The 27,798-nt window shown below is 55.4% G+C and overlaps 3 protein-coding genes across 3 annotated transcripts in view; all 3 read right to left on the bottom strand.

The window, feature by feature from the left end:
• Positions 1 to 5,619: 5,619 nt before the first annotated feature.
• Positions 5,620 to 6,311, bottom strand: MIF (macrophage migration inhibitory factor; the record flags this gene model as incomplete). The annotated part of the gene is made up of 3 exons (XM_024120929.3): positions 5,620 to 5,820; positions 5,903 to 6,075; positions 6,237 to 6,311. Coding segments are annotated over 3 exons (315 nt in total), but the record flags the coding sequence as incomplete, so codon positions are not given.
• Positions 6,312 to 6,378: 67 nt separating this feature from the next.
• LOC112064085 (macrophage migration inhibitory factor-like) lies at positions 6,379 to 6,768 on the bottom strand. The gene has a single exon (XM_055080374.1). The coding sequence runs from the start codon at positions 6,634 to 6,636 to the stop codon at positions 6,394 to 6,396; it is 243 nt and encodes an 80-aa protein (XP_054936349.1). The 5' UTR covers positions 6,637 to 6,768; the 3' UTR covers positions 6,379 to 6,393.
• Positions 6,769 to 16,322: 9,554 nt separating this feature from the next.
• The window catches only part of SLC2A11 (solute carrier family 2 member 11), a 16,079-nt gene continuing 4,603 nt past the window's right edge, over positions 16,323 to 27,798 (bottom strand). The window contains exons 3-11 of the mRNA XM_028480165.2: positions 26,684 to 26,844; positions 23,483 to 23,607; positions 21,721 to 21,850; positions 21,056 to 21,204; positions 17,875 to 18,293; positions 17,335 to 17,436; positions 17,174 to 17,249; positions 16,827 to 16,954; positions 16,323 to 16,608 (exon numbers count right to left, since the gene is read on the bottom strand). Coding sequence (XP_028335966.1) covers positions 16,408 to 16,608; positions 16,827 to 16,954; positions 17,174 to 17,249; positions 17,335 to 17,436; positions 17,875 to 18,293; positions 21,056 to 21,204; positions 21,721 to 21,850; positions 23,483 to 23,607; positions 26,684 to 26,844 — 1,491 coding nt within the window. The 3' untranslated portion in view covers positions 16,323 to 16,407. The remainder of the gene's footprint in view (positions 16,609 to 16,826; positions 16,955 to 17,173; positions 17,250 to 17,334; positions 17,437 to 17,874; positions 18,294 to 21,055; positions 21,205 to 21,720; positions 21,851 to 23,482; positions 23,608 to 26,683; positions 26,845 to 27,798) is intronic.

Below are 27,798 nucleotides of genomic sequence, written 5' to 3'. Positions count from 1 at the left end.
AAAGAATAGTCGAAAGGCATGAAATCCAAAGGGTCTTTTCACTTCTTTCTGAACAAGAAGGAAATGAGCTTATTTTAGAATCAAGAATATTATCCTCTGAATTATCAGAGAGCAAAAGAGGAGACTTGCTCCCTGAAGAGTTGGGTTCTCCCCAGGGAAATACTGGAAGGTTGTGACACAGTCCACCTGATTGCCCAGCCACATTGCCCGTTTTTTGGGAGGGGGGGGGCGCTGCGCTGTGCGGCATGCGGGATCTTAGTTCCCCAACCAAGGATCGAACCCGTGCCCCATGCAGTGGGAGTGAAGAGTCTTAACCACTGGACCACCAAGGAAGTCCCCACATTGCTTTTTTGACTGGCCAATTTTATCCTCAGGAAGGTCTAGGCTTATGTGTTAAAGTAACAGTTCAGATGGGCATCGCCCCCCCATCCCCCGCAGAGCTAGTGGTGGGAGGGAAGAAGCTCCTTAGGGAGCAGGGCGCTGGCACCAACAAGAGGTCCTAATTCATAAGCTAAGTTGACAGCTTTGGAATTTGGGGCAGCTCCTTTTTACTGCTAGCATCATCGATGTGGCCCGTGAGTGCTTCATCCACGCAGTACTCGGGACGTCTGAGGCCCTGGGGCCCAAACTGGGAAAACATTTGCAACTCATGGCAAAGGGTTAAATTCTCTGATATATAAAAAGCTCTAAAACAAAAAACAACCCAGTGGGAAAAATGGACTTGAGGATCTGATTTAGTTTCCAGAAAAGGAAAAGGTAATGGCTATTCACTAAAGGAAAAGACACTCCATCTCGGAAGAAGAGAAATGCAAATTAACACCTTCTGGGGAAAAGCCTTTCCCCACCAGGAAGCCCAAAGTCAAAACAGGTGGGGATGCCCCTGTGCCCAGTGGGTTGGTGCCCTACACCCCCTTCTAGGAGGGACATCTGGCCATATTAAAACAGCATCGATTTTGACTGACTAATCCTACTTCTAGGAACCTATCCTCCAAATATACCTACACACGCGTGGACGCCAACAGTGCAGAGCTAAGAGTGGAGGGATGGAAAGGAGCTCGAACGTTCTCAATAGGGGCTGGCTAAGTAACCATGGCCGGTCCCAACAAGGGAATACTGGAGACTCTTCAGGTACTGAGATAGACTTTTAGGTAAAAAAAAAAAGTGCAACCTAGTGTAGAATATGCTACCATTTGTGGGAAAAAAAGTTGGGGGGAGGGGAGGGGGTGTTATATGTGCATAAAATAGCTCTAGAGGGATTTCAGAGAGGGCTGCCCGGTGGAGGGAGGAGGCAGGAGGGAGCTTTCTCTTTGGGGATCCTTGGAATGCTTTGAATTTGAGCAATGTAAATATATTACCTATTTAAATGAGAGCAGAATTAGGAAAAGAAACCAGGTGGCAGGGGGACATGGTGGCAGAAACTTCCCATTTGTAGCTTTGGGATTTGGAGCCCTGTCTGGATGTTTGGGGGGTAAACGTGTAAGAATATCGAGTCCAGACCCCACTGTCCCCAGATGGGGGCTGAGGCTCCAGGAGTGAGGGGACAGAGTCAATTTCTGAAAACTTACCATTTTTGTCTCTTTTATGTCGGCTTCAAACACAGAAGTGAGGTGTGCTCACTTCACTAGGAGGGGAAATCTGGGCAAATGGCCAGTGGGTTTGTTTGCAGTATGGCCGCCCCCCCACCCACCCCCCGCCATCTTCCAAGCCCATTCTGGAATTCTCCCTGGGAGGCCTGGAGGGCTGGAACCTGGCTTTGCACAGCTGGGAAGAAGGGCTGGGTGGCAGGAGAGAGCTTTACAAAAACACAGTTTTGGGGGCCAGCACTTAGTGCAAAGGGGGGCAAGGAGTCAAGGAGGACATCAGCGGCCCAGAAACACTGGAAACTTCCTAAGCTCTGGGATTGGCTGACCTCCCCAGATAATACCAAGACCTGTGTGCAGGCACCGGCCCACTGCTCCCTGCTTCAGCTCCCCTGGTGATCCACATTACTCGTATGCCTGAGGCTGAGCTGTCCTGTCAGCTCCGTGGTTTAGGGAATATGTAGGAAAGACATGTGGTGAATCTCCTCATTTCACAGATGGGGAAAACTGATGCCCAGAGGGGAGCCAAGCTGGCTCTTGACCCCAGGGTCCCTCGGATCAGGCTCCCAGGGGAAGCAGGCCCTGAGGCAGGTGTCTCAGACCAGGGGACAGGGCAGTGGGGCAAGCCTGAAGAGGACAAGGTGGGAGGCCTGAGGGGGAGCCTACGCTGCCCAGCTCTCCAGAATGGACAAGCCCCGAGTGGCCTCCGGGCCACCAGCGCAAAGATCACAGAGCCGGGTGCAGCCACCCAGAGGGTGCTGGGGGACACAGGACCCAGGAGCAGCTCACAGGGCCTGGGCCGAAGCAGAGGGTACTTGGCATCGTGCAGCACTAGGTGGCCTCAGGGAAGTCATCCTAGAAGGGTGCAGTGTGGGGCTCCCAGTGAGCAGGTGGGGGAAAGGCATTCGATGCAGAAGGAACAGCACTGGCAAGGGAGGTGCCAGGTTGCAAACCGGGGCTGAAGGAGCCAGTTGCCCCAGAGGCCAGGGGTCTTTGCTGGCAGGTGATGCAGTACCACTGGGGCAATGGTGGAGAGCGGGTGGCAGTCTGTGCCTCCACCCCCATCTGTCCCACATCTCAGTTTGAGCTGTTATTTGGAAATGAGTTTCTGGTGCCGTTTTGAAGGCTGACGACAGCCCTGTGGGCCTTGGGGCAGCTGGTGGCATCAGGGGAAGAGACGAGCTGCTTGGTGGGCAGCGGAGCCCATGCTTCGGAGGAAACGGAGCTGGCCGGGTGTGGGGCGGGGGTGGGGGAGGACTGGGGTTGGGGACAGATGTCTTGAGAGGGAGGTGCAGCAGCTGCTCTCCTCGGCATGCAGGGACGGTTATTAGCTCCAGGGGGTTTGGGAGCATGGTGGGCAGGGTTAAGAATGTGGGACCCTGATCCACAGATGCCCCCTTTTTCCTGTCCAAGGAGCCACTGCTGTGCGACACCCCAGCTGACTAGAGTCTCTGGCACTCCCTGATTCACGGGGGCAGCGTGCCGTGCTCTGCCCTCCAGAGCCCCTCCATCCTCCCCAACACAGCAGGCGCCCAGCCTCCTTGGCCCTCAGAGACCCCTGCAGCTGGTGAGACTCCCATGGCTCATGTGAGGCCACAAAGTGAAAGTCCTAGCTGGGGGCAATGGGAGGGAATGTGAGGTCGGACCCTGGGAGGTGGTGGCCTGGTGTTGACACACCCCGGGAACCCGGACGGTGTCCTCACCTGTGAAATGAAGGAGTCGGACGAGATGCTCAGACACCTAGGCCCCTGCTCTCACAACCTCATGTGGTGCATCAAGATGAAGGCCAAGAGCAGGGGGAAGAGGCTGTGTGCTGGGAACTTGGGGGTTGGGGAGCACACAGCTGGGGAGCTGAGGGGATGTGACAAAGGCCAGGCCGAGGCAGGAGCCTGTCACAGGGCAGGTGCTCATACCCAAGAGGGAGGCCCCAGGCCGCGAGCCAGGCTGAGGGATGTTTGGCTGCAGCTGGAGCCATGCCACCCCCCCACCCCCTCCCCCAGCACGGAGACTGACTCCAGTCCCCTCACTGAGGACAGAATGAGACTGAGGTGAACTGGAAGACCTCTGTGGAAGAGGAGCGTCCCCTCCAAAAGATGGGCCACACCCTCCAGACTCCCTTGAACCGATTCTCCTCCTTTCAAAGGTCACGACTGTCCCCACTGTCCTGGAAGTAAATCCTCAATATCCAGGGAGCTGACTGGGGGCTGAGGGTAGAGAGTACCTCCTGGACCTGGACTGAAGGAGAGCAGTCCTCAGGCAACTGAATGAGCAAGCTGGCACTGGCAGGCTGTCCCAGAGGTGTGGGGTGGGGGGTGGATCCAAGTGGAAAGTGCCAAGGGACTGGGCTAGGCAGCCCTGGGGCCTGGGCTGTTCTGAAGGTGCCATAATCAGAGGGCAAGTGTGACCTGCTACAAGCCTGGGATGGGCACCTGAAGCTTCCTGCCCCTGCCTGCTGGGAGTTCACACTGAAGCCACAGTGGGTGCCACATGGGCTGGGCCACTGGCAGCTGTACCAAGGAAGGAGCCTGTGGCCACCCCAGGCCCCAGCACACTTACAAGGTGGCCCTTGTCACTGTGTATCACTCAAAGGTGGGCCTGCTCCTCACTCCCAGCATCAGAAGGGAAGAGCTCCAGAGGCTTGGTCCAGGTAGTAATAACCCTTTTCCTCAGAGCCCCTCAGCTTCCAAAAACAAATTCCCTGGGGCTTCCCTGGTGGCGCAGTGGTTGCGCGTCCGCCTGCCGATGCAGGGGAACCGGGTTCGCGCCCCGGTATGGGAGGATCCCACATGCCGCAGAGCGGCTGGGCCCGTGAGCCATGGCCGCTGAGCCTGCGTGTCCGGAGCCTGTGCTCCGCAACGGGAGAGGCCACAACAGAGGAAGGCCCGCATACCACAAAAAAAAAAAAAAAAAACAAACAAACAAAACAAAAAAAAACAAATTCCCTTAAATTCTGTGGAATTTTAAAAAATCACCTCCATCTAGGGTGTTCTTGTCTATCTTAGAGGCTGAGGAAGAACAAAGGGTTTCAATGGCTCGGGGCCAGCAGGAATCCAGAGGTGAGGCCCCCAGGAAGGTTCATGTGGCCACAGGAGCCCCTTCTCTGTGCCAACAGCTGCAATGAACTGGACTTCTCCCCCAGGGCAGGCAGTGCAGGAAGGATGGAGCTGGCCCTTCACACAAATTCCCAGTGCTCATGGCTGGGCCTCACTTGGAAGGAGTCGGTGCCAGGGCCCATGGAGGCGCTCACGCTGCAGGGCGGTAAAGTGTTCAGCCCAAAGGCGACTGGACCTGAGCAAGCAGCACTTCGTGGCTGGAGGACTGCCTGCTGCCCTATCGCTGCCCCCACGAGGGAGCGAGCCCCTGCACTTGGAGAAGGGATCCTAGGCCAGGAGACCCCAGTTACACTGGACCTTGATACTGACTTTGTTTTCACAGGGTACCCTCAGCGCCAGGACCTCCAGAGTCCTAGTGGGGTTAACTAGCCACCTGGAGGCTTTCAGAACTGCTGCGCCATAAGACCTGAATGGTACCCAAATTACAAGGGATGTTCTCTCAGGGAACTGCTGTGCCTGAGGGGAGCAGAGCCCAGGCCCAGAACTGGAGTGAACAGGGCAACATAACCAGGAACTCCACCTCCTGGGCACCTTCCCTCTTACCAGACCCAAAAGCTGTTGCAAAGTTCCAGAACAACGGGATTTCCCAAGTCAAGACACTGAGGCAGCAGCCTATCGAAAAGTGACCCTGGATAGAGTGGGGAAGGCCTTCTCTCCCCACCCCCCGCCGCCCCCACCCAGATTCTGACCCCTCCCCCTTTCTCTGCCAGCCCTAGCCCAAGAGGTAGTCCGGCCTCTGCGGGAGGTGGGGGATGGGGGACGTAGGATTCCGGGGTCTGCGGCCTCGGGCAGGATGCCAACCACAGCTGGGCCCTCTGCTGGGGGCTGGGGGCGTGGAGAGGCTAGGCTGCAGATTCTGGGGGCACCCCTCCTGATCTCGGTTCCCCAGTCACTGACCCAGCACTGCACCGATTCCTCCGCAAGCCAAGGAAGCCCGAGGCAGCCGCAGTCTCCACACCGTTTATTTCTCCGTCCCGGTAGGTGGGGTCGCTGGGGTGGGGCGGGCAGAAAACCGCGCGCAGGCTGCGGGCCAGGGGCACGGGAGCCCGGGGCGCGACACTCAGGCGAACGTGGAGCCGTTCCAGCCCACGTTAGCCGCGTTCATGTCGTAGTAGTTGATATAGATCCTGCAGGGGAGGAAGCGGGTCTAAGCCGGCTGCGAGGTGGCCGCCGTGGCCGCGCGCCCCCTGTCCCCCGGCGCCCACACACCTGTCCGGGCTGATGCGCAGGCGTTCGGCCAGCAGGCCGCACAGCAGCTTGCTGTAGGAGCGGTTCTGCGCGCCGCCGATCTTGCCGATGCTGTGCAGGCTGCAGAGCGCGCACGGCTCGCTGGAGCCCCCGAAGGCCATGAGTTGGTCCGGCACCACGTGCACCGCGATGTACTGCGGGGGAAGGGCAGCGGTCAGCGGGCCTCCTGACCTCGCCGGCCCAGACGCCCCCATCCCTTCCCCTCCCGGAACCGCCTTCCCCGCCCAAGCCCCATCCCGGAGCCACCTCCCCCCCCCCCAGCCCGGGACCGGTTGGCCGGGGCCTCTCCGCAGACCTGCGCCGGCTTGCCCGTGGCCTGCGCCAGCTGCTGGGTGAGCTCGGAGAGGAGCCCGTCCGGCACAGAGGCGCAAGGTGGAGCCGTTCCAGCCCACGTTGGCCGCGTTCATGTCGTAGTCGTTGATGTAGATCCTGCCCGGGCTAACGCGCAGGCGTCACTGCAGCTTGCTGTCGGAGCGGTTCTGCGCACCGTCCATCTTGCCGATGCTGTGCAGGCTGCAGAGCGCGCACGGCTCGCTGGAGCCGCTGAAAGCCAGGAGCTGGTCCGGGACCACGTGCACCGCGACGTACTGCGCCGGCTTGCCCGTGGCCTGCGCCAGCTGCTGGGTGAAATCGGAGAGGAGCCCGTCCGGCACAGAGGCGCGGGGCACGTTGGTGTTCACCAGGAATATCGGCATGACGGCGAGGGACGGCGAAGACAGGGATACAGGAACCAACCGACTCGCGCGCAAACACCGCCGGGAAACCTCTGAGCTACGTGACCACCGCACGGCGCCCCGCCCAATGCGGCTGCGGCCCAGCCTCCCGTGACGCCACAGCCGGCGGAGGCCCCGCCCCCGAGGCCGCGGCGCGCTCGCGCCAGGTGACGTCACCGCCTGCGGAGGCCCAGCCCGCCTGGCGAAAGTCGGAGCCCTTGCAGAGTCGGCCCTTGACCCTGAGCACCTCCTCAAAGTCGTTCTCCACGCGGCGGCCAGAAATCTGCCTGTCCGTCGTTTGTCAGTCCTTTCATCTAGTCACAGCGACGGCTGTGTGCCGGGAGCAGCGGGAATGCGGCTTTTAGCGGGACAGATGGTCCCTGGCCCTCCAGCAGACCACAGCCAGACAAGCCGATGGAGTCCCAGCTCATTCCACTGAGCCCTTGTGTGTCCGCAGTCTCCGCGTGCGCGTGTGTGTGATGGGGAGGGGTGGTCATTGCTGCAGGTGGGAGGGGGCTGCCACAAGCGAGTCACCATCCAGAGGCCTTCCCTGCACCCCTGCTCTTCAGGGTGGGTGAAGATGCTGGGAGGTTCCCAGGGGAGGGGCAGGGAGTAGGAGGGGTTCCAAAGGCAGTCAGCAACTCCGTCTCAGAGCCCACCCCAAAGCCCCATCCGGTGCCCTGGGAAACCCCTCTGCAGGTCTAGAAACTTGAGCTCCTCAGGGAAGCCCCACCCTAGCCAGGTCCTGTGGGGATGCCCTCTCACAGAGCCCTGGTGCAGTCTTTCTCTTCCACTGTTGGTCAGCTCAGGGGCACCTAGTAGGTGCCAAACATACAAGAGACATGGACTAAATACTGGCTGAATGAATGAATGAAGTTAGCCATGACACGGCAGGAAGAGGACAGGGCCAGGGAGGAGTCTGCAGGCCCTGCCATTCCTGGGCAGGAGGGCCACCCGACTCCTGCTCTGAGGAGACCCTGGTCGAGGGGCTGTGCTGGGGAGCAGAGCTCTGCAGGCACTCGAGGGGGTTTGGCTCACGCTGGTTTGGCCAAGTCTCAGAGCTCTCCAGGGAGGTCCTGTCCTTGGTCTCTGGCAGGTGTGGTCTGGTTAAGGTGGCACAGCACACACTGGCCTGGACACTGGCCATGTGATAGAGCAAGGCCACCATGCCTGTGGGAGCAGGCGGCCTCAGGCAGGAGGTCACATGGCCCAGCTGTGCAAATACCCTGTAAAATGTGGATCCCTCCAGGTGGGCCCCAGGTCATATCCCTCCCCACTCCCACATCCCAGCAGACTTCCTGTGCCCAGGGCTCTGTTACCACTGATGCACTGATGCACCCCATGCATTGTCTCCAGCCCGGGGTGCTCCTCTGAGCCCCAGCAGCCAGCTCTGCATGTCTTGCTACCTGTGTCCAAATCCAAGTGCATGACTGTTCTCCCACCCCTGATCGCCTGCCAGTGAAATGTGCCTCCCTCCACTGTCCCTTTATCCTCGCTGCTCCCGCCCCCACCCCGCCTTAGTCTAAGTTAGCTGGCACCACCTTTGGCCTGGCCTGGCCTGCCTGGGGGAGGGGTCTGTCTCCCCACCCTCTGGCAGCAGATCTAGCCATGTGACTTGCCTTGCCCAGTGAAATGTGAACAGAACTGACCCATGTTGACTCCAGCCAGAAGATTCAGGAGCCAGCACCTGGTTGGCGGTTCTCTGATAGTGGAAGTGGGTGACACAGTGAAGCCTCGCCAGCAAATAACCTGCGACGCCATGTAGGTGAGCCACTGTTCAGACAGTGCTCCTGGCTTCTGGCTCCTGGCTTGGGCTTCTGGCTCCTGGCTTGGGCGTTGGTCCTGGAACGCTGTTGGCCTGTACTCTCCCCTCATCTGCCTCAGGCTCAGTTCGTCAGGAAAGCCCCAGAGCTCCTGGCTCCATCAGGTCCTCTCCTTCAAGGCACCATATCTCTGTTTGCGAGTTACTGCTTCCTTTCTGGGCTGCATGAGGTGGGGGACATTGCTGTGGCCTACCTTCTGACCCGTTACTAGGTAGCAGGCGAAGGCCCTCCAAAGATGACCACGCCCAATTCCCTGGAACCTGTGAATATGTTACCTTACGTGGCAAATGACACTTTGTAGATGTAATTAGGGTTACAGACTTTACAGTAGGGAGGTTATCATGGATTATCTGGGTGGGGCCAACGTAATCACATGAGCCCTTAAAAGCAGAGAATTTTCTCCAGCTCAAGTAAGAGATGCAGGAGGGGCGGTTAGAGAGCCTTGAAGCAGAAGGACTCAGATGTGCCGTTACTGGCTTTGAAGATGAAGGGGCCTCAGTCGTTCAGCCTCAAGGAACTGAATTCTGCCAGCAGCCTCAATGAGCTCAGAAGTGGGTTCCTCCCTACTTGACGTGGAGACGCCTTGACTTCGGCCGTGAGACCTGAAGAAGAAGACCAGTCACTTTGTACTCGATTGTGACCCACAGAAACTGAGATAATAAACGTGTTGTTTTAAGCTGCTCAATTTGTGGTAATTTGTTCTAGGAGCAATAGAACAGTAACACCCCTGGCATCCCCAGGGGCTCTATAGTCACCTGCTGAACAACAGCGCACACGCACCAGGAGCCCTTGGCCCCCAAAATCCTCTCCCCCTCCCTCCTCACCGACAGCATCCCAGTTCTGTTTGCTTAGAACCTTCACCGCCCCGGAGCCACTGGCAACCAGGCATGGCCACCGGAAGTAGCTGTGGCCCATGTGATGTGCAGTGTCCACAGGGAAGCAGCTGCCTGCAGATGGAGGTTCTACCCTACGCCCTTCCTCCTACCCCCTCTTGGAAACTGGACAGGACTGCACGCCCGCCTGGAACCTGAACAGGACTGCCAGACGTGCAGCAGCTGCCAGGCAACCCTGAGCTGGAAAAACACAGGCAAAAGATGGGGAGTGGCAACCCTGAGGAGCCTGGGGCTCTGGCGGCTCTGCCCAGCCCCTTCAGCTGCCTTTACATTACAGGAGAAAAGTAAGCTCCTCTCTGCCTGAAGCACCACTGGTCAGGGTTTCTGACGTTTGCAGCCCCAGGGAAGCTTCTGGCTGGTACAGAGGACTTCTTGAGGGCCACGCCCCACAGTTGAGGGCTGCTGGGCAGAGAGGGGGTGGGAAGGAAACCTCAGGATGTAGGGAAACGCCAGCTGGATGAGGAGGAATATGGCCCATACGAGCACCTGGCAGGCCCCTAAAGCTGGCAGCCATGCCCCCCACCCCGGTTGAACATCTCTGTGGGCAGGACGCAAGTCACCCACGCTGGAAGGGGTGCATGGGGAGGGTGAGGGCCCGCTGACTCCATGATGCAGGGCTACTGCTGTCCTCTTGCTGCCTCTCCCTGACATGGACCTGGCCATCGGTCCACGTCCACGGACGGTCCACCTGACCACCGGCTCCCACAGCCCCTTCGCCAGCTTCATTCCCCTTGCCATCCCTCCCCCGGGCACTCGCGGTTCATCACTCACAGCAAGAACCCAGCCAGCCTTGAGCCCCTGACTGTCCCCCACGCACCAGTCCCTGTGCCCTTGTTCACTTAATGTGGTAAAAGTTGCAGCAAAGACAAGCAATGGAAACACCCTCCCCCTCCAGTCACAGTGGAAGAAGACCTGGGGGGTCATCATCCCTGCTGGAGACCCCCCCCGAGCAGTACCTGAAGGTACAGGATTTTAAGAGGGGTGTCTGCCAGGAGAGCACCACATTGCAAAAGCAGGGCCTAGGCTTGTTGGGGCGCTAGTGGTCATGGCCAGCTCTCCCCCACAGGATGAGACATGGTTCAGAGAGGGTGATCTGGGCTGAGCCTCTTAAACTCTCTGAGCCTCAGCTGCAAAATTTCAAAATGGGGGAATTCTTTTTCCATAGATTTGTGTGAAGATTTAACGAGATTAAGGACAAGCTGCAAAGTGCCTGCATTCAGTATGTGCTTAGTAAAAGCTACCCGATCTTATTGCTTTGTCATCAAGTGTCCTGGAGCAGAAAACGGACTAACAGGCCTGACCCTAATGGTGGCACTGGGCAGTGTGGGCGACTGTGCTTTCCCTCCCTGGTGGCCAGGTCCTTCCCCACCCTCGCCCCTCCCCCATCCCATCAAACCTGAGGCCGGGCTGCATCTCCCCCACCTCTCCTGGCACGGCCTCTCCTCTCTGCGGGGTCCTGTCCCTGTCTCCTTGCCCTGCTGATGGGTTCCCTGGGCAAAAAGGACTCCCAACGCCCACCCCACACTCTCAGAGCCAATTTGGCTGGGTGGACAGCAAGTGGGACACGGCCCAAAGGCTAGGCCCGGGCTGGGGGCATCTCTATGGTCCATGCTGGGGACCAGGGCACCTAAGTGTGACCAATGCAGTCCCAGATCTGGGACACAGCCTGATGCCTGCCCTGCTCACAGCCTGTGCACCACAGGATTTCGAGGGATGGATCCTTTCTCACTAATCTTCACCAGGGGCCAGTAGCGGCCAGGGTGGCCACTGGTGCCGAGGGTGGGAGGGCAGCTGGGGAGGCGGGTCAGCAGAGGCGGAGGTGGGGCAGGTGGCAAAGAGAAGCTGGGAGAACACACAGAGGGCTCCCAGAGTGCTGACACCTGCCTTCCAGAAAGCTCCACATTTACCAGACCCACAGGCCTTCAGTCCCATCCTTCAACACTCCTGCCTCCAAAGGAACCCCTGCTGGGCCTGTCCTCAGGAAGCCAGCTCCAGGTGACTTCTCCATGAGACCTCTCCTGACCCTGACTCAGAGAGTTCTCGCTCCCCAGAGAACCTACTGTTTGCCACTTCTGCTAATTTGGCGGTTACTGCTTCCTACTGAAAGCCAGACAAATTCTTTATGACACAACACAATGATCAATTGTTTTTTTGACCTAAGTGCCAAGGTAATCCAATGGGGAAAAGATGGTCTTTTCAACAAACGGTGCCGGCATCACTGGACATCCATTAAAAGTAAATGAATAAGGGAATTCCCTGGTGGTCCAGTGATTGGGACTCGGCGCTTTCACTGGGCCCGGGTTCAATCCCTGGTCAGGAAAATGAGATACTGCCAGCCACGCAGCATAGCTTAAAAAAGAAAAAATGGTGAACACTAGATGACTGTGGATGTGGTGATGACTTTTTAGATACAACACGATCCATGAAAGAATTCATAAGCTGAACTTCTTTAAAATTAAAAACATCTGGGGACTTCCCTGGTGGTCCAATGGTTGAGACTTCGCCTTACAATGCAGGGGGTGCGGGTTCCATCTCTGGTCCAGGAACTAAGATAGCACATGCCTCCAGGCCAAGAAACCAAAACATAAAACAGAAGCAATATTGTAACAAATTCAATAAAGACTTTAAAAATGGGCTTCTCTGGTGGTGCTGTGGTAAGAATCCACCTGCCAATGCAGGGGACATGGGTTCAAGCCCTGGTCCAGAAGGATCCCACATGCCACGGGGCAACTAAGCCCGTGCACCACAGCTACTGAGCCTGTACTCTAGAGCCTGCGAGCCACAACTACTGAAGCCCACGTGCCTAGAGCCCGTGCTCCACAACAAAAGAAGCCATCGCAATGAAAAGCCTGTGCACTGCAACAAAGAGTAGCCCCCACTCGCCACAACTAGAGGAAGGCTGCGTGCAGCAACGAAGACCCCATGCAACCAAAAATAAATTAAATAAATAAATTTATTAAAAAATATATATACATTTTATAAATAAATAAATAATAAAAACGTCTGCTCTGTGGAAGGCACTGTCAAGAAAATGAAAAGGCAAACCACAGACTGGGAGAAAATATCTGCAAAAGATGCATCTGATCAAAGACTGTTATCCAAAATATACAAAAAACTCTTAAAACTCAACAATAATAAAACAAACAACTTGATTTTTAAAAATAGCCAAACAGTTTTTTTTTAATTAATTAATTTATTTATTGGCTGCGTTGGGTCTTCATTGCTGTGTGCGGGCTTTCTCTATTTGCGGCAAGCGGACGGGCTACTCTTTGTTGCAGTGTGAGGGCTTCTCATTGAGGTGGCTTCTCTTTGCTGCCGAGCACAGGCTCTAGGCACGCGGGCTGCAGTAGTTGTGGCACGCGGGCTCAGTGGCTTGCAGGTTCTAGAGCTCAGGCTCGGTAGTTGTGGCACACGGGCTTAGTTGCTCCACAGCATGTGGGATCTTCCCGGACCAGGGCTCGAACCCGTGTCCCCTGCATTGGCAGGCGGATTCTTAACCACTGTGCCACCAGGGAAGTCCCAAAACACTTTTAACAGACACTCACCAAAGAAGATATATACAGATGGCAAATTAGCATATGAAAAGATGTTCCATGTTTGTCATCTGGGAAGTGCAAATTACAACAAAATACCACCACACACTTATTAAAATGGCCAAAATCACTGACAACACCAAATGTTGGTGAGGATGTGGAGCAACAGGAACTCTCATTCAGTACTGGTGGGAATTAAAATGGTATAGCCACTTTGGAAGAGAGTTTGGAAGGTTCTTACAAAACTAAACATACTCTTACCCTATGATCCAGCAATTATGCTTCTTGGTATTTACCCAAAGGAGGTGAAAATGTATGTCCACACAAACACCTGCACATGGATGTATATAGCAGCTTTATTCATAATTGCCAAAAGCAACCAAAATGTCCTTCAGTAGATGAATAAACTTTGGGACATTCAGACAATGTAATTTTACTCAGTGCAAAAAGAACTATTAAGCAATGAAAAGACATGGAAGAAACTTACATGCATATTACTAAGTGAAAGAAGCCAATCTGAAAAGGCTACATACTCTATGATTCCAACTATATGACATTCCGGAGAAAACAAAATTGTAGAGACCATAGAAAGATCAGTGGTCGCCAGGGGCTGGGCAGGGGCAGGAAAGGGATGACCATGTAGAACAGAGAAGATTTTTAGGGCAGCGAAAATACTCTGTATGATACTATCATGGTGGATACATGTCATCATACATTTGTCCAAACCCATAGCATGTACAAGTACAGGAGTGAACCCTAATGTAAACCGTGGACTTTGGGTGTGATAATGACGTGTCAATGTAGGGTCGTGGATTATAACAAACATCCTGCTCTGGTGGGGGACATGACATTGATAATAGGAGGCTGTGCATGTGTGGGAGAGGGGGCATAAGGGAAATCTCTGTACTTTTCTCTCAATTTTGCTGTGAAATTAAAACTACTCTAAAAAAAAATCTTTTTTTAAAAATAGTGGGCAAAAGACTTGAACAGAGTCTTCACAAAAGAAGATACATGAATGGTCATATTAGCACATGAAGAGATGCTCAGCATTATTAGCCATCAGGGAAATACCTCAATAAAACCACAAGACGCCACTACACACTCAGTGGAATGGCTAGATTGAGAAGACTGACAGTGCCAAGTGCTGATGAGGATTTGGAGCATCCAGAAGTCTCATCAGTTGCTAGTGGGAATGTAAAACAGTATATGCACTTTGGAAAACAGTTTCTTCTACAGTTAAACATACATTCATTATTTTTTTTAACATCTTTATTGGAGTATAATTGATTTACAATGGTGTGTTAGTTTCTGCTCTATAACAAAGTGATACATTCATTATTAAACTCAGCAATTCATTTACCCCAAAGAAATGAAATCATACGTCTACACAACTTGTGCAGGAATGTTCATAACAGTTTTATTCATCATGACCAACAATTAGAAACAGGGCTTCCCTGGTGGTGCAGTGGTTAAGAATCCGCCTGCCAATGCAGAGGACATGGGTTCAAGCCCTGGTCTGGAAAGATCCCACATGCCGCGGAACAGCTAAGCCCGTGTGCTACAACTATTGAGCCTGCCTAGAGCCCGCGTGCCACAACTACTGAAGCCCACGTGCCTAGAGCACGTGCTCCGCAACAGGAGAAGCTGCCGCAATGAGAAGCCCGCGCACCATGGCAAAGAGTAGCCCCTGCTCGCCGAAACTAGAGAAAGCCTGTGTGCGGCAACGAAGGCCCAATGCAGCCAAAAATAAATAAAAAAATAAATTTATTTTAAAAAAAAACCCAACCAATTAGAAACAGCCAGGGCTTCCCTGGTGGCGCAGTAGTTGAGAATCCACCTGCCGATGCAGGGGAGCCGCGGGGCCTGTGCGCCCAGAGCCTGTGCTCCGCAACAGGAGAGGCCACAACAGTGAGAGGCCTGCGTACCGCAAAAAAAAAAAAAAAAAAAAAGAAACAGCCAAATGTCCACCTGCAGGGAAATGGGTTAACAAATGATGGCATATCCATACAGTGGAATACTATTCAGCCATACAAAGGGATATATGCTAATACATGCAACAACACACATGAACCTCAAAAACTTTATCTGGAGCAAAGCCAGACACAAATGCATACATATGGTATGAAATTATATCAAATTCTGAAAAAGAAATCTGACCTATAGTGACAGAAGGCAGGTCCCTGGTTGCCTAGGGCCTGGGGTCGGGCAGGGTATTGATTGCAAAGGGGCACGACGGAACTTTGGAGATGATGTGACCCGTCTACCTTGATGGTGGTGGTTCATGGATATGTACACCTGTCAAAGCTTATCAAATGTAAACTTAATATGGATACATTTTATTGTATGTAAATTATACCTCAATAAAGTTGATTTTTTTTTTTTTTTTTGGCGGTATGTGGGCCTCTCAGTGTTGTGGCCTCTCCCGCTGCAGAGCACAGGCTCCGGACGCACAGGCTCAGCGGCCATGGCTCACGGGCCCAGCCGCTCCGCGGCGTGTGGGATCCTCCCAGACCGGGGCACGAACCCGTGTCCCCTGCATCAGCAAGCGGACTCTCAACCACTGCGCCACCAGGGAAGCCCCAATAAAGTTGATTTTTAACAATCAATTCCTCAGAAAATCCTTCCCTGACCACACCCCTCTCAAACACCCCTTGGTATTCACACCCTTCAGAAGCTGTATTTTCTTCCACTTCATTTCCCCAAGTTTGTTTTGTTTTGTTTTTAAGATTTTTTTGATGTAGACCTTTTTTAAAGTCTTTATTGAATTTGTTACAATAGGGCTTTCCTGGTGGTGCAGTGGTTAAGAATCTGCTTGCCAATGCAGGGGACACGGGTTTGAGCCCTGGTCCAGGAGGATCCCACATGCCGCGGAGCAGCTGAGTCCATGCGCCACAACTACTGCGCCTGTGCTCTAGAGCCGGTGAGCCACAACTACTGAGCCCACGTGCCACAACTACTGAAGCCCACGCGCCTACAGCCCGTGCTCCGCGAGGAGAAGCTACGGCAATGAGAAGCCCACGCACCGCAACCAAGAGTAGCCCCCACTCGCCGCCACTAGAACTGCTAGCCTGCTCGCCGCAATGAAGACCCAATGCAGCCAAAAATAAACGAACAAATAAAATTTTAAAAATTTGTTACAATATTGCTTCTGTTTTATGTTTTGCTTTCTTGGCTGCGAGGCATGTGGGATCTTAGCTCCCCATCCAGGGATCGAACACGCACCCCCTGCACTGGAAGGCGAAGTCTTAACCACTGGACTGCCAGGGATGTCCACCCAAGTTTGTAATTGTGTTTTTATTGGTTTCCTGTTAACTGCCTCCAGACAGAGAGCACCGAGAGGTCCCAGGCCCCATCTCTCCAGCTCACCGCTGATGGCTAAACACCAGGCCTGCACACAGTAGGTGCTCAACAAGCACCCATTAAACAAGGGGATGCAGGAGTGGTGAATGGAGAGGGCCCGAGGGAAGAGCAGCGGCTGGCTGGGCCCCAGCCAAACCTGCTGAGCTAGAGTTCTGTGGACCAGATGACCTCTGGCCCGTCCACGCGGGGCCCTGGCTCCACCCCGGGGAAGTTGAGTCTGTGCAATTCCTCTGAGATGTCCACGAAGCTCTTGCCTCTGGTCTCAGGGAGGAAGAAACCAGTGTAGACGGCCCCACAGACACAGACACAGAGGAAAGGCACATAGAGCAAGTGGGACAAGCCCTCCTGTGGGTTAAGAGACCCAAGATCTGGTGTGGCCCATTCAGCTGCCACATGGAAGGCCCCACCACAGGTCCTGATGAGGGACTCGACCCTCTTGGCTCAGATAAGCCCCATCTCCTTCAGTCTCACACCTCCTGGATGGAGCCTCCCCTGGGGTTCTCATGCTGACAAGGACAAAACCTACGGCAGGGCCCCCAGGAGGGAGGTGCGGGCAGGCCTACCATGATGAAGGGGAACCCCAGCCCGACTAGGAAGAGCATGGTCCACATGAGCGCCCCGCAGACCATGTAGGCAGCAGGCCGGGCCATCTGGTCAAACAGCTCTGTGGCCAGGATCCCGGTCACTCCGGCTGGAAGGAGGAGTGGGGACAGGAGGCTGCCAGCCAGGGCTCCCTGGCTGGCCTTCCCCCCACCTTGCCCCAGACAGGAAAGTGGGGCCCTTCCAGCACTCCTCCAGCCATTCCCTCCCAGAAGTCTGTACAGTGCGGGGAGGGCACATCCAAGCATCCTTCACCCAGACATCCGTGCTCCTTCAGCCAGGCCCAAAGGCAGGAGCTCTTCCCACTCACCAGGGCCAATGCCAAAGCTGAGGATGAAGGCAAAGACGCAGGACATGGCCAGGTAGGGCATCCAGGGGAGGGAGCTCTGTGGCAGAGGGGCGGGGGTGGGGGTGGTGGTGAGGGAAGGTCAGGTGGGGCCCAGCCGCCGGCCCTCATCCACCACCAGCTACCTGCAGGCACAGGGCTGCTGTGAAGACGCTCCCCCAGCAGGTCATCAGGCCGTACCCCCCAATCAGCAGTATCCGTCGGCCCACCCTCTCGATCACCACACACTGCAAAGGAAAGGAGCCCTCACTGATTCACTGGTGTGGGCCACGGTCGCGGTCCTCTCAGTTTGCGGGCCAGCAGTGGGGAGGGGCCTCATGAGGAAGCTGGGGAGGCGGGCGCGAGAGCAATTTACCGCTTCAGTGGATTAAGACATTATTAACTTCTCAGAGGACCTCAGTCATTCAACCTCATTCAGTTTACCCATCTCAAAATGGTGGTGGGAGTGCCCGGCAAACTAGGCGCTCGATAAGTGGTGCTTCCTAACTCGCCGTATTTTAACATAGCGACCTGAAGTGGAAGTGGCTTAGCGCCGAGGCCTGCAGTCCCCGGAGGGCCAGCACCCCGAGGATCAGCACCCCGAAGGCGAGCACCCCGAGGGCCAGCACCCCCAAGGGTCCGACGCAGGGCTGGGGGATGGGGTGTCATCCCGGAGGCAGACTCACGCTGAGCAGCGCCGCCAGCAGCTCGCAGCCCCCGGTCCCGATGGAGGCGTACTGGACCTTCTCCGGGGGAATCCGTGCCTGGCTGAACACTGCCGACGCATAGGCGTACACCTGCCAGGGGGAGGGGGGGAGGGGGGAGAGGCCGAGGCGCCCCGGCTCTCTCCCGGACCCCGCTCCACCCCCTTCCACCTCCCCTCTCCTCCCAACCCCGGCCTGGCGCGGACTGCTCACCGCGTCGTTCCCGCACAGCTCCACGGCCCCGCCCAGCACCACCAGGCTCGCCACCTGCCTCCGCAGCGCGCGGTCCCGGAACAGCTCCCACGGGCGCCGCGCGCGCCGGCCCTGGCAGGCGGCGCGCTCCCGCTCCAACTCGGCCAGTTCCCCGGCCAGGTCCGCGGGGCCCCGCAGCCGCTGCAGCGCTGGGGGAGGGGGCAAGGCAGAGGACGCTAAGCTCCCCTCCCCCAGGCCCTCTGTGGCCCCCACAGTGAGCTGCCCACGCCCACCTCCTTTCGCCTTCCCAGGGTCCCCTTGGTCTGATGGGGATGATCAGTTCACAGCACCACGGAGCAGAAAGGTCTTTAGAAACTCGGGGTTCTGCGGGTGCATCACACAGGACACGACAATTGTGGCAGATCTCCACTGCTGTCTCAGTTCTCCACCCCTCCCTGAGCCATGGGATTTGTCAGTTGCTCCCACTAAGGAGGCGTGTATACATCCGCCCCTTGGTGCTGGGCTCCCGGCTGTAGCAGGGCGTGCCGCGCGTTCCAATCCAGCCTCAAGAGACCTGCTGGTTTCTATTTGGTCTTCTGTCATCATCATAAAAACTTGCGGTGGGGCTGGCCCACTGGTCCCAGGAAAAAGCAGAGATGGCCCAGCTGGGACCGTCCTAGATCAGCCAATGCCCAGCTGACCCACACCAGTGACAGAGCCTCCAGCCAGACCCAACCTTCATCAGCCAACCCCAGAGAACTCAGAGGCTTGGACCAAGTAATTGCTTCCTTGGTCTCCCGCGGAGGTGCGACTGTTAGGCAGCAAGAAAAAAACGGACTAAAAAAACCCCTGGTACAGGAGTAGGTGATGCCATAACTAGGACCTATGACATACAGTGTTGGTTCCTAACCAGGCAGAGGACGGTGAGGAGGCTGGAAGAATGAAAGCCCGTGTAACATGCAAGAAACAAAACAGGTCTAATGAACCTCTGGACTTGGGCAGAGACATCTCCAAGTGTCAAAAGCATGAACTAGCTGCCTTTACCTGAGTATTCTAAGCTGATTGTAAGGAAAATGAGCTCAAAAAGACCTTCAGAGGGAACACAATTTAATCAAATTTAACTTATTCCAGAGCTTGCTAGGTTAGTTAAATAAAAAAGAAAAAGAAATCTGTTTCTCATCTCTACCTTCTCCATCTAGCAGAGTCCTAAGTTAAATCACAGCCTGAGAGCAAAGAATAAATCCAGAGCAAGGCCAGCAAGCCCTGGCCTGAGGGTAAAGATCAAAACAAGGGTATGGCTTACTGCAGTGCCTCACAGACCCTCCTGGCTGGAAAAACGGGCATTACAGAGGCTTAAGGGTATTGGTCCACCGCAGCTCGCAGCTCGACACGCCCTAAATTCCAGTAATTAGGTTGCAAGAGAGAAGCAGGTCTCAAAAAGAATTGTGGGTGTGGCTTTCTGGCACATAAATCAAATGCACAGAAAATTCACATCATTTTTGGAGAAAGCTGTATTGACAGAAGCTCTGCCAGCCTGGATGAAAAGACACCAAGACAGTTTGAAATGTAAAGACTTCTGTGCCCCAGTTTTCTATAGGTACACTTTCCAGGGCCCTCTTCAGGTGTCAAGGAAGGTGATAGAAAAGGAAGGACTTCTCAGTGGCCTGGGGAGTCCCTCCCAGGGGGCAGAGCCAGGGCTTCACGCAGGAGCACTCTCCATCCCAGGGCAGGGGAACCTGGCAGCTTTTTTCCAGGGGCACTCAGCATTGCTATGGATGGGCCTCCTTGCCGCCTCTTTTTGTTGTTGTTGTTGTTGCACGCGGACCTCTCACTGTTGTGGCCTCTCCCGTTGTGGAGCACAGGCTCCGGATGCGCAGGCTCAGCGGCCATGGCTCACGGGCAGGCGGACTCTCAACCACTGCACCACCAGGGAAGCCCTGCCGCCTCTTTTTTGAAAAACATTTTCTCACCAGTGTCTGCTGAGTGCTCACGAAGCAGAAGACTTCTGTTTATCTCCTAGGTCTTTGGCTCAAGAAAAGGCATATATAGACTTGCCATGATCTTAAGATCCTGGACTTCAAGCCTGAGGCCATGATTGGGTGAGACTTGGTAGAGGTGGGGGGTGTTTCTGGATAGCACTGAGCATGTTCCTGCTCAGGGGAGGGACATGAATAATAATTGTGGCCACCATGGCAAGCTGGGAAGAATACGTTAGTGGGCCCTGGTCTTCGCCCCTTGCCACATGAGTGGAGATGCCATGGATTTTCCCATCTCTGGACTTTGGGTTCAGTGACGTGACTCTCCTTGGCTAATGGAAGGTTAGTGGGCAGGAAGGGACCAAAGGTTTGGAAAGTGCTTGTGCAGTTGGATGTGCCTTCTGGGCTAGTCTGTCAGTACCAAGAGTGCGAGGAGCAGCATGTGCAGCAGAGCTGAACGGCTCCAGCCCAGACCAGCCTCGAATGGCCAGCCCCAGCTGACCCCGACACCATGAGCCAGCCCAATTGAGATCAGCAGGGTCGTGCAAACAGCCCAGCAAGTAAATGAGTAGAAGATGCAGTAAAGGATTGCATGCTTTAAGCCAGAGATTTTGGGATTGTTCCTTTGGCATCATTATTGTGGCCATAGCTAACAGGGAAGACCATCAGCCCAGCTGGCAATGGGCCCTTGAGGTCTTACTCAGTGTTTCTTCATCTTGCATGTCAGGCAGGGGGGCAGGTGGCGCTCCTTCTCTGCACCACCCTGGGGGTTCCCAGATGGCAGGTGCTGGGTCTGTTCCATCCCACTGCCTTGGCGCTTAGGACAGCCCCTTGATAAAGAGCTCTGAAGGGATGGATGGATCATGAAATTGAGGCACAAAGAGAGGGATAGTTTTTCCTGAATAAATGCGACCCAGGAAATGAGGACCCACATGCTCTGGCCAGATGTGCCCCATGGTCAAGGGTGGTCTGGGGGCCCGAGGTCAGGGACTCACCTGCCAGACAGGCCTCGGAGTCTCCACAGTCAATGAGGAGGTAGCGCGGGCTCTCGGGGAGCAGGGGCAGGGAGGCCAGCTGGAGCACCCCAGGCACCAGGCAGCTGGCCAGCAGCAGGGGCCAGGCCTGCGGGCCACCCAGGAGCTCCCTGAGGAGACAGAGGAGAGGCTGGGCCAGATGCCTCCTTGTCAGAGCTCTGTCCCCTACCGGCCCCCCTGAGGGCAGAGGGTCTGCATTACCCTGTGCCTCTTCCCAACCAGTTCTGGGTCTGGACACCCATATAGGGACCCACGATAGGACAGGGTCATGGCCCCACCTCATCCCTGGCAGCTCCTCTCCCCAGGGCTCTTCCCAGGGCACAGGGCTCTGCCCTCACCTCTCTTTTCTGGGATGAACAGGACACGCTCCCTTTAAAAGCCCAAACCTGCACTCTCTCCTCTTTGCTCCCTGATCTGGAGAGGTGAGAAGAGGGTGACTCACACCAAGTGTGGCTGACTGACACCACACTGGCCAGATGCACGTGGACAGGGTTTCAACGCCTTCATACAAGGAAGCAACACCTTAATCCACTTGGGGGGGTAGGGGAGAAATTTAGGTGAAGAAGGGCTTTCCCTGGCATCCCTCTAACCTCTCAGTGCACGTGGGGGAGGGGGGCGGCGCTTACCTGAGTCCAACCACCTGACCCATCACGATCCCCAGGGCGGTGAAGATGGCTGAGGTCATGGCCACAGACCCTCGGAGCTCCTTGGGGGCGCTCTCCCCCAGGTACATGGGCTGGACGTTCATGCTCACACCTGGACATGAGCACAGCAACCGTCAGCCACAGGCTGGACTCCCGCAACGCTTGGGCCCGCCTCCCCCCCACCCGCCCCCGCCGCGGCCTTGGCGCCACCAGCCCATCATCTACAGGCACTGAGTGCTGCTCCCTCAGCCCAAGCGCTCTGAGGGGTTCCTCCCCACCTGATGTAGGGCCAGCAGGACTCCAGTCAACTCCCAGGACTTCTGAGAGAGAAGCCCCATCACCGGGAGGAGTGTGAGGGGCTCAGAGGGAGCAGATGCCCACCAGCGGCCCCGGCTCTCACCTCTCACGTCAACTACCACTGCATGTTCTCCCCCATCTTGGCTTTCCTGGGGACGCACCTCGCACCCAGGCAGCCAGTCGGAAAATGGAACTGGATGGCGCCCCCACTGCCCACCCCAGAGGGTGACAGCCGGCAAAAGCTAGGAGGCCGAAGTACTGGGGCACCATCCACCTGGGAACACGTCAGGGAGTGCTGGTCCATCCCCTCCCTGACGTGGGATCAGGAAACAGCCCTCAACAAGGTCCTACCTCTCTCTGAGCACCGGGTGGGGGGAAGGTGGGTGCACTGATTGCCAGAAGCTCTCCCACAGAGGTACACCCACTCTTCCTACAGACAATTAGGGAGGGATTCCTTCTGTGCCAGGTACTCAGGGCACAAAGTTTGTCCTGGTCCCTCTTTCCTGAAATGTGGGCTGTTCTGAGTGACTCACTTCTAATAAGAAGACTGTGGCAAAACTGATGGTGTATGACTTCTGAGATTAGGCCATAAAATGCACTGGGACTGCGTCCTTGCACACACAGGTGGGCTCCCTCTCTCCCATCACTTCCTCTGGAGGAAACCAGCCGCCATGCTGTGAGGACACTCAAGCAGCCCTAGGGGGAGACCCATAAGCTGAGGAGCCCGGGCCTCCTGCAAACAGTACACAGGGTGCCATCTCAGAAGCAGGTCCTCCAGCCCCAGCCAAACCTCAGGTGACTGCAGCCCTGCCTGACAGCTTGATCACAGCCTCCTGAGAGGCCCCAAGCCAGGACCACCCAGCTAAGACACTCCTGGTTCCTAACCCAGAGAAACCATGAGTTAATAAATGTTGCTGGTGTTAAGCCACTAAATTGTGGAGTACTTTGTTTCACAGGAATAGATAACTAATGAATAAAGACATCAGCACCTGGCTGTATAAACAGTAGGAGTCAAGAGGGATTGTTGATGGGTGCCCCTAAAAGCCCAGGTGGACACGCTCAAAATTCTGCTCCCTCTCATGACAAGCCCCAGAGCCTGAGGGGTCCCTAACAGGCTACTCTGCTTCTGTAGGAAAGATCAGAGAGCTCGTCCTAGGTGCCTTTTCATCTTGACTGCCAGGAAGCTCCCAGCTTAGAGGACTTCTGTTTGTTTAAGTTTGGGGATGTTTGCCCTCCCATCCCTTACAACTTTTCAATTTTTCTAGATCCACTTTAAGTACCTAGTTATATGACCCTTTTAAGATAAATCATATCTAATCATTCTGCAAAAAAAAAAAAAAATGGTGGGCATGAATGGAAAACAAATCAATGAATGAAGGGAATAAAGAGGATACAGGAAAGAGTAGGAACAGAGGCAGGAGGAGATCCCCCCCCCCACACACTGTACCTGCACTGACGCCCACGAGCAGCCGTCCCAGCATGATCATCTCAAAGGAGCCTGCTCTGCGGCTGAAGCCAAACAGGGTTGCTGCGGCCACCACGAAGATGTTATTCACCAGCAGGGACTTCTTCCTTGAGGAAGCCAAACACAGGGGAGAGAGGTGGGTCCAGTCCTGAGGATCACCCCTGGGGACCCTTCTCTGAAGCTGCAGCCAGCCCTGGTCAGACCTGTGTGTGCATGAGGGAACTGAGTCAGGAGTGTAAGCTACACGAACAGAAGTGACACTGGCCACTGTAGCTGGGGTCACTTGTGTGATGCCCCCAGGGGCCTACTCCCACTCCCCTCCTCCAATATGCCCCAAATCACTCTCCTTTCTGCCTCCGCCACAGCTTGAAGTGACAGAACTCGTATGGCTTAATCCCTACAGATTGAGGATTGCTCTCCTCAAACTCCTCTGTAAAGCGAAGGGCCTAATATCTGATTTCTCAGACTCAAGGAAACCCTGGGGAGGAAGAACAGGGACTTCTGGAGTGAGGGAAGGGACACCTGGGGAGCCAAGTCCCTTCCCGTTTCCTCCGTGCATTGCAGAGTCACTGCTCAGAACCTTCAGGATGGCTGGGTGGTCTCTGCCAGGCTGGTTCAATGAGACAGACGGCAAAACAGGAAGGGGCACTGGGCATGTCAGCAGCTCCACACGATGAGGCGTCAGCTCTGGGCTCCTGACACCTCGCTCAGAGGCGCCGTCATGCAGGTCACCCAAGAGAGGCCACAGGAGGTCATATGCCTCATGTACTGACAAGGAAATGAGCCACAGGAAGCCGCTGGCCTGCGCCAAACCAACAGTACAGGGGTGAAAGATGGGCCAAAGCTCAGATCCCCTGGCCTAGAGAATGGAGAATGACAGTGGATTATAACTTGATCCAGTGGTAACTCCAGTTGTGACTTATAAGCCACATACGGCTTCCTCACTGGTATAAATTAATACAGTACTTCCAGGACTTTCCTGGTGGTCCAGTGGTTAAGACTCCACGCTTCCAATGCAGGGGGTACGGGTTCAATCCCTGGTTGGGGAAGTTCTGCATGCCAATGCCGCGCGGTGCAGCCAAAAACAAACAAAAAAACACAGTACGTCCGTTGTAGCTATTTATCTGGCGAATGCATTTTGCTGCATTTCAATACACAGATGACAGCAGAAACACTTTACTTCCAGCCGGCTGGGAGAGTACTGCACCTTTACCGACCTCCTTAGGGACATGGCAGCTCTCCAGCTCTGGGCCACACCTGCTCCATGGGGAGCTGCCCGCCTCAGGCATCTTGCTGGCCCGCTGCTTTGATGACTTTATTCTGAAAGAACCTGGGGAAGAGGAAGCGGCAAGTGCAGACGTCATGGTAACGTATAAGCACGACAGAGTGGGAGCCGCCACACCAGTGGAGTTCCTGACGTCCGAGGGCACATTTCCTCCAAAGTGCGGGGTGGCTTGCTGCCCTTCCTCTAAGAAGGATGGACAAATCTCAGATGGCTTCTTTCTACTTTGGAGGCAGCCTGTCCCACAGTGAGTGTAGTGATCTGATACCTACACTGGGTGATTTGCAAACCTGGAAGCTGTGAGTGGAGTATGCCCTAGTGGGCCCAAACCAGCTGCCAAATGCTCTGCCCCTCGACCCTCTAGACCTGGGAGACTGTGGTGCTCAAAGTGCCTCCAAGGAGAATCACAGTGCAAGACCTAGGATTTTGGAGTAAAGCCACTACTTCAGTGAATTACTACCCCCTTAATCAGAAATAACTCCTGGCTGGTCACTAGGCCGTAGTGGAGAATAAACACCAGAATGGGGTGTTTGGCTATTGTTTTAGCCAGCTGAGTCTTGGTTTTCTGTTACTTGCCATTGATACTCCTGCTAAATACACAAACATGTTATCTGTGCAATTTTGCTTCCAACAAAGGAGGTTACATCAGTGAAAGTGGAAGGATGGGTGCCCATGGAACTCAGTATCGCATTAGGAACCCCGTCATTCAGAAGGAGATGACCTCAGAGGGTAATAACCTGCTGAAGGACCCACACCATGCCCACTCAAGCATGAAGATTGGGGTCACCCCGATGGGCAAACAGCCTCAGCCGGTGGAAGTGCTGACCCAAGACAGGAGCAGAAAACCAGAGGATGGACGTTCCCGAGGCAGGTTTTGGAGTGACCAGCTCCAAAACCCAGGAGAAGACACTCTACCTATGTTTCCAGGTTCTGGATCATACGCTTTAAACTAAATTCATCCACTAGTTTCCTTTTCTTTGATTAGTTCCCCCTACACTTTCTTCTTTCTTCTTCCCATGAGGTGTCTTGAGGGCAGTTAAGTTTACCATTAAGTGTGTAGATTGCAGAATATCAACACGTTAACGGCAGGGCTGGCAGATTGGTCGTCGCGTGGAAACTCTGCTCTCAGGGAGGACACCTCCGTTGTGTCGTCCCTGGTGGCTGTGACGAGGCAGTGACCTGGGTGGTCTCAGGAAAGACTGAACCAACTAACGTGAGGAGGGGCACATGGGGAGCTGAATATATGGGCGAAAGGTGCTGACATGTGCTGGGTGGCCAGCCAAGGCGGGTACCATGAGAGCTGCTTGTTTTTCCGCCCGGCCTTGCTTCTCTCCTGCTGTCTCACGGGTGTAGGCGTGCGACCCAAGGTGGGCCAGGAACAACCCATCTCCCTTGACTCTGAGAGCGAGTGAAGATGCTGGAGGTGGAACAAGGCTGGAGCTGATGCGCTGAAGGCATCTCCCAGGAGGAAAGCCCAGGCTAGGGTGGCCTTGCATCCTGCCCTCCCCAGGCCTGGCTTTTGACCACTTCCTTTTGTCCTATGAGCTGCCCCAGTATCCTTTGCGTTATCACAGCTTTCCATTCAGTCTGTCAGAGTCTGTCTCTCTTGTCGGCGACCCAAGATCTGCATCAGTTGGATACAAAGGGGGGCACTGGGGAGAAAACACCTGTTCACAGTCAGACAACGTGTGTTGTATTGGCAGCCATGGTCCTCCCTCCCTCCCAGCATGGGACTCTTCCCTCTGCCACATCTGCTGGGAAACATGAGTCACCCGGTGAAACTGCAGGCAGAGCGGGAGGCCGGTGAGGAGTTGACTCGGGCCTGGGCCTGCCGAGCATCCTGCTCACACCTGGGGTGCCCCTCACTGAAGGGCATTTGGGGGTCCACGGGAAGCACTTACCTTCCCAGTGTGATGGCCAAGGGGCCAGCAAGCAACGCTCCCAGAAGGCCCCCCACGGGGTACAGAGACACGATGAGGGACCACATGAGCGGGACCAGATGGTCGGGCAGCGGCCGGCCGGTTCGCGTCCGCCACGTCTCATTGGTGAATTCCTGAATGTGCTGTGGACAGAGATGCCAGTCAGCCCCCCGGGGGCGGGGGCTCCCTCCCCACAACAGGCCTTCTCCCCACAGGCCCTGCCTCTGCAGAGCAGGCAAGTCTCCTCAGCAATCCTACTCCCTTCGGGGCAGGACCGAACTCACCCAACTGCAGGGCACTGTGCTGTCTCTTTCAAACACAGTGTCTCCTGGAGCTCAGAGCTGGACAGTCTCTATGTGCCCCTCTGAGTCACTATCAGCCCCCCTCCCTCACTTTTGGCCTGGGAAGCCACCTGCATGGGCCACATCAGCAGGCTCCCTTGATGACCAGCTTTCTGATGGACTTGGCCATCACTGAGCATCAGCAGAGCAATGGAGGCAGGAGGGGTGTTTGTCCTCAGGGCTCCTTCGCTGGGGGCACCTCAGGATTGCTGCAACGCCTGCCCAAAAGACCCAGATACCCTCCTCTTGGTCAGAGATGAATGTCAGTGTCTGGCTGGTCTTAGGCCTCCCAACAGGACGTGAGGGAGGACGTGAGAATGACCAGGGGGTGTAGGTGAGCAGGCCAGCTCAGGGTAATGGCTGTTAGCCTGGTGGCCGCCAGGTCCCTGTGGGGGAAGGACCTGTCCGGGGGAGCTGGGACCATGACCAGCCTCCCCTGACCTTGGCTTGAAATCCTCAAGGGTGACCATTCAAGGGGGTAGGGGAAGCCTCAGAAGCCATGGAAGTCTCATTTTCAGGAGCCAGTGATGGCCCATAGGAAGCAAGGCCTGAGAGTGTCCTGCTGTGGGCAGATCCCTCTCCAGCCTGTAAGTTTGCACTGAAGTGGACACTCACATGCTTGTTGACTAAACAAATAAAAAAGCAAATGGAGGGCTTCCCTGGTGGCGCAGTGGTTGAGAGTCCACCTGCCAATGCAGGGGACACGGGTTCGTGCCCCGGTCCGGGAAGATCCCACATGCCACAGAGCAGCTAGGC

Source organism: Physeter macrocephalus, chromosome 19 (genome assembly GCF_002837175.3).
Source record: "Physeter macrocephalus isolate SW-GA chromosome 19, ASM283717v5, whole genome shotgun sequence".
Taxonomy (NCBI): Eukaryota; Metazoa; Chordata; class Mammalia; order Artiodactyla; family Physeteridae; genus Physeter; species Physeter macrocephalus.
Note: the sequence above shows the minus strand (reverse complement) of the source record. Positions and strands in the feature narration are given on the sequence as shown.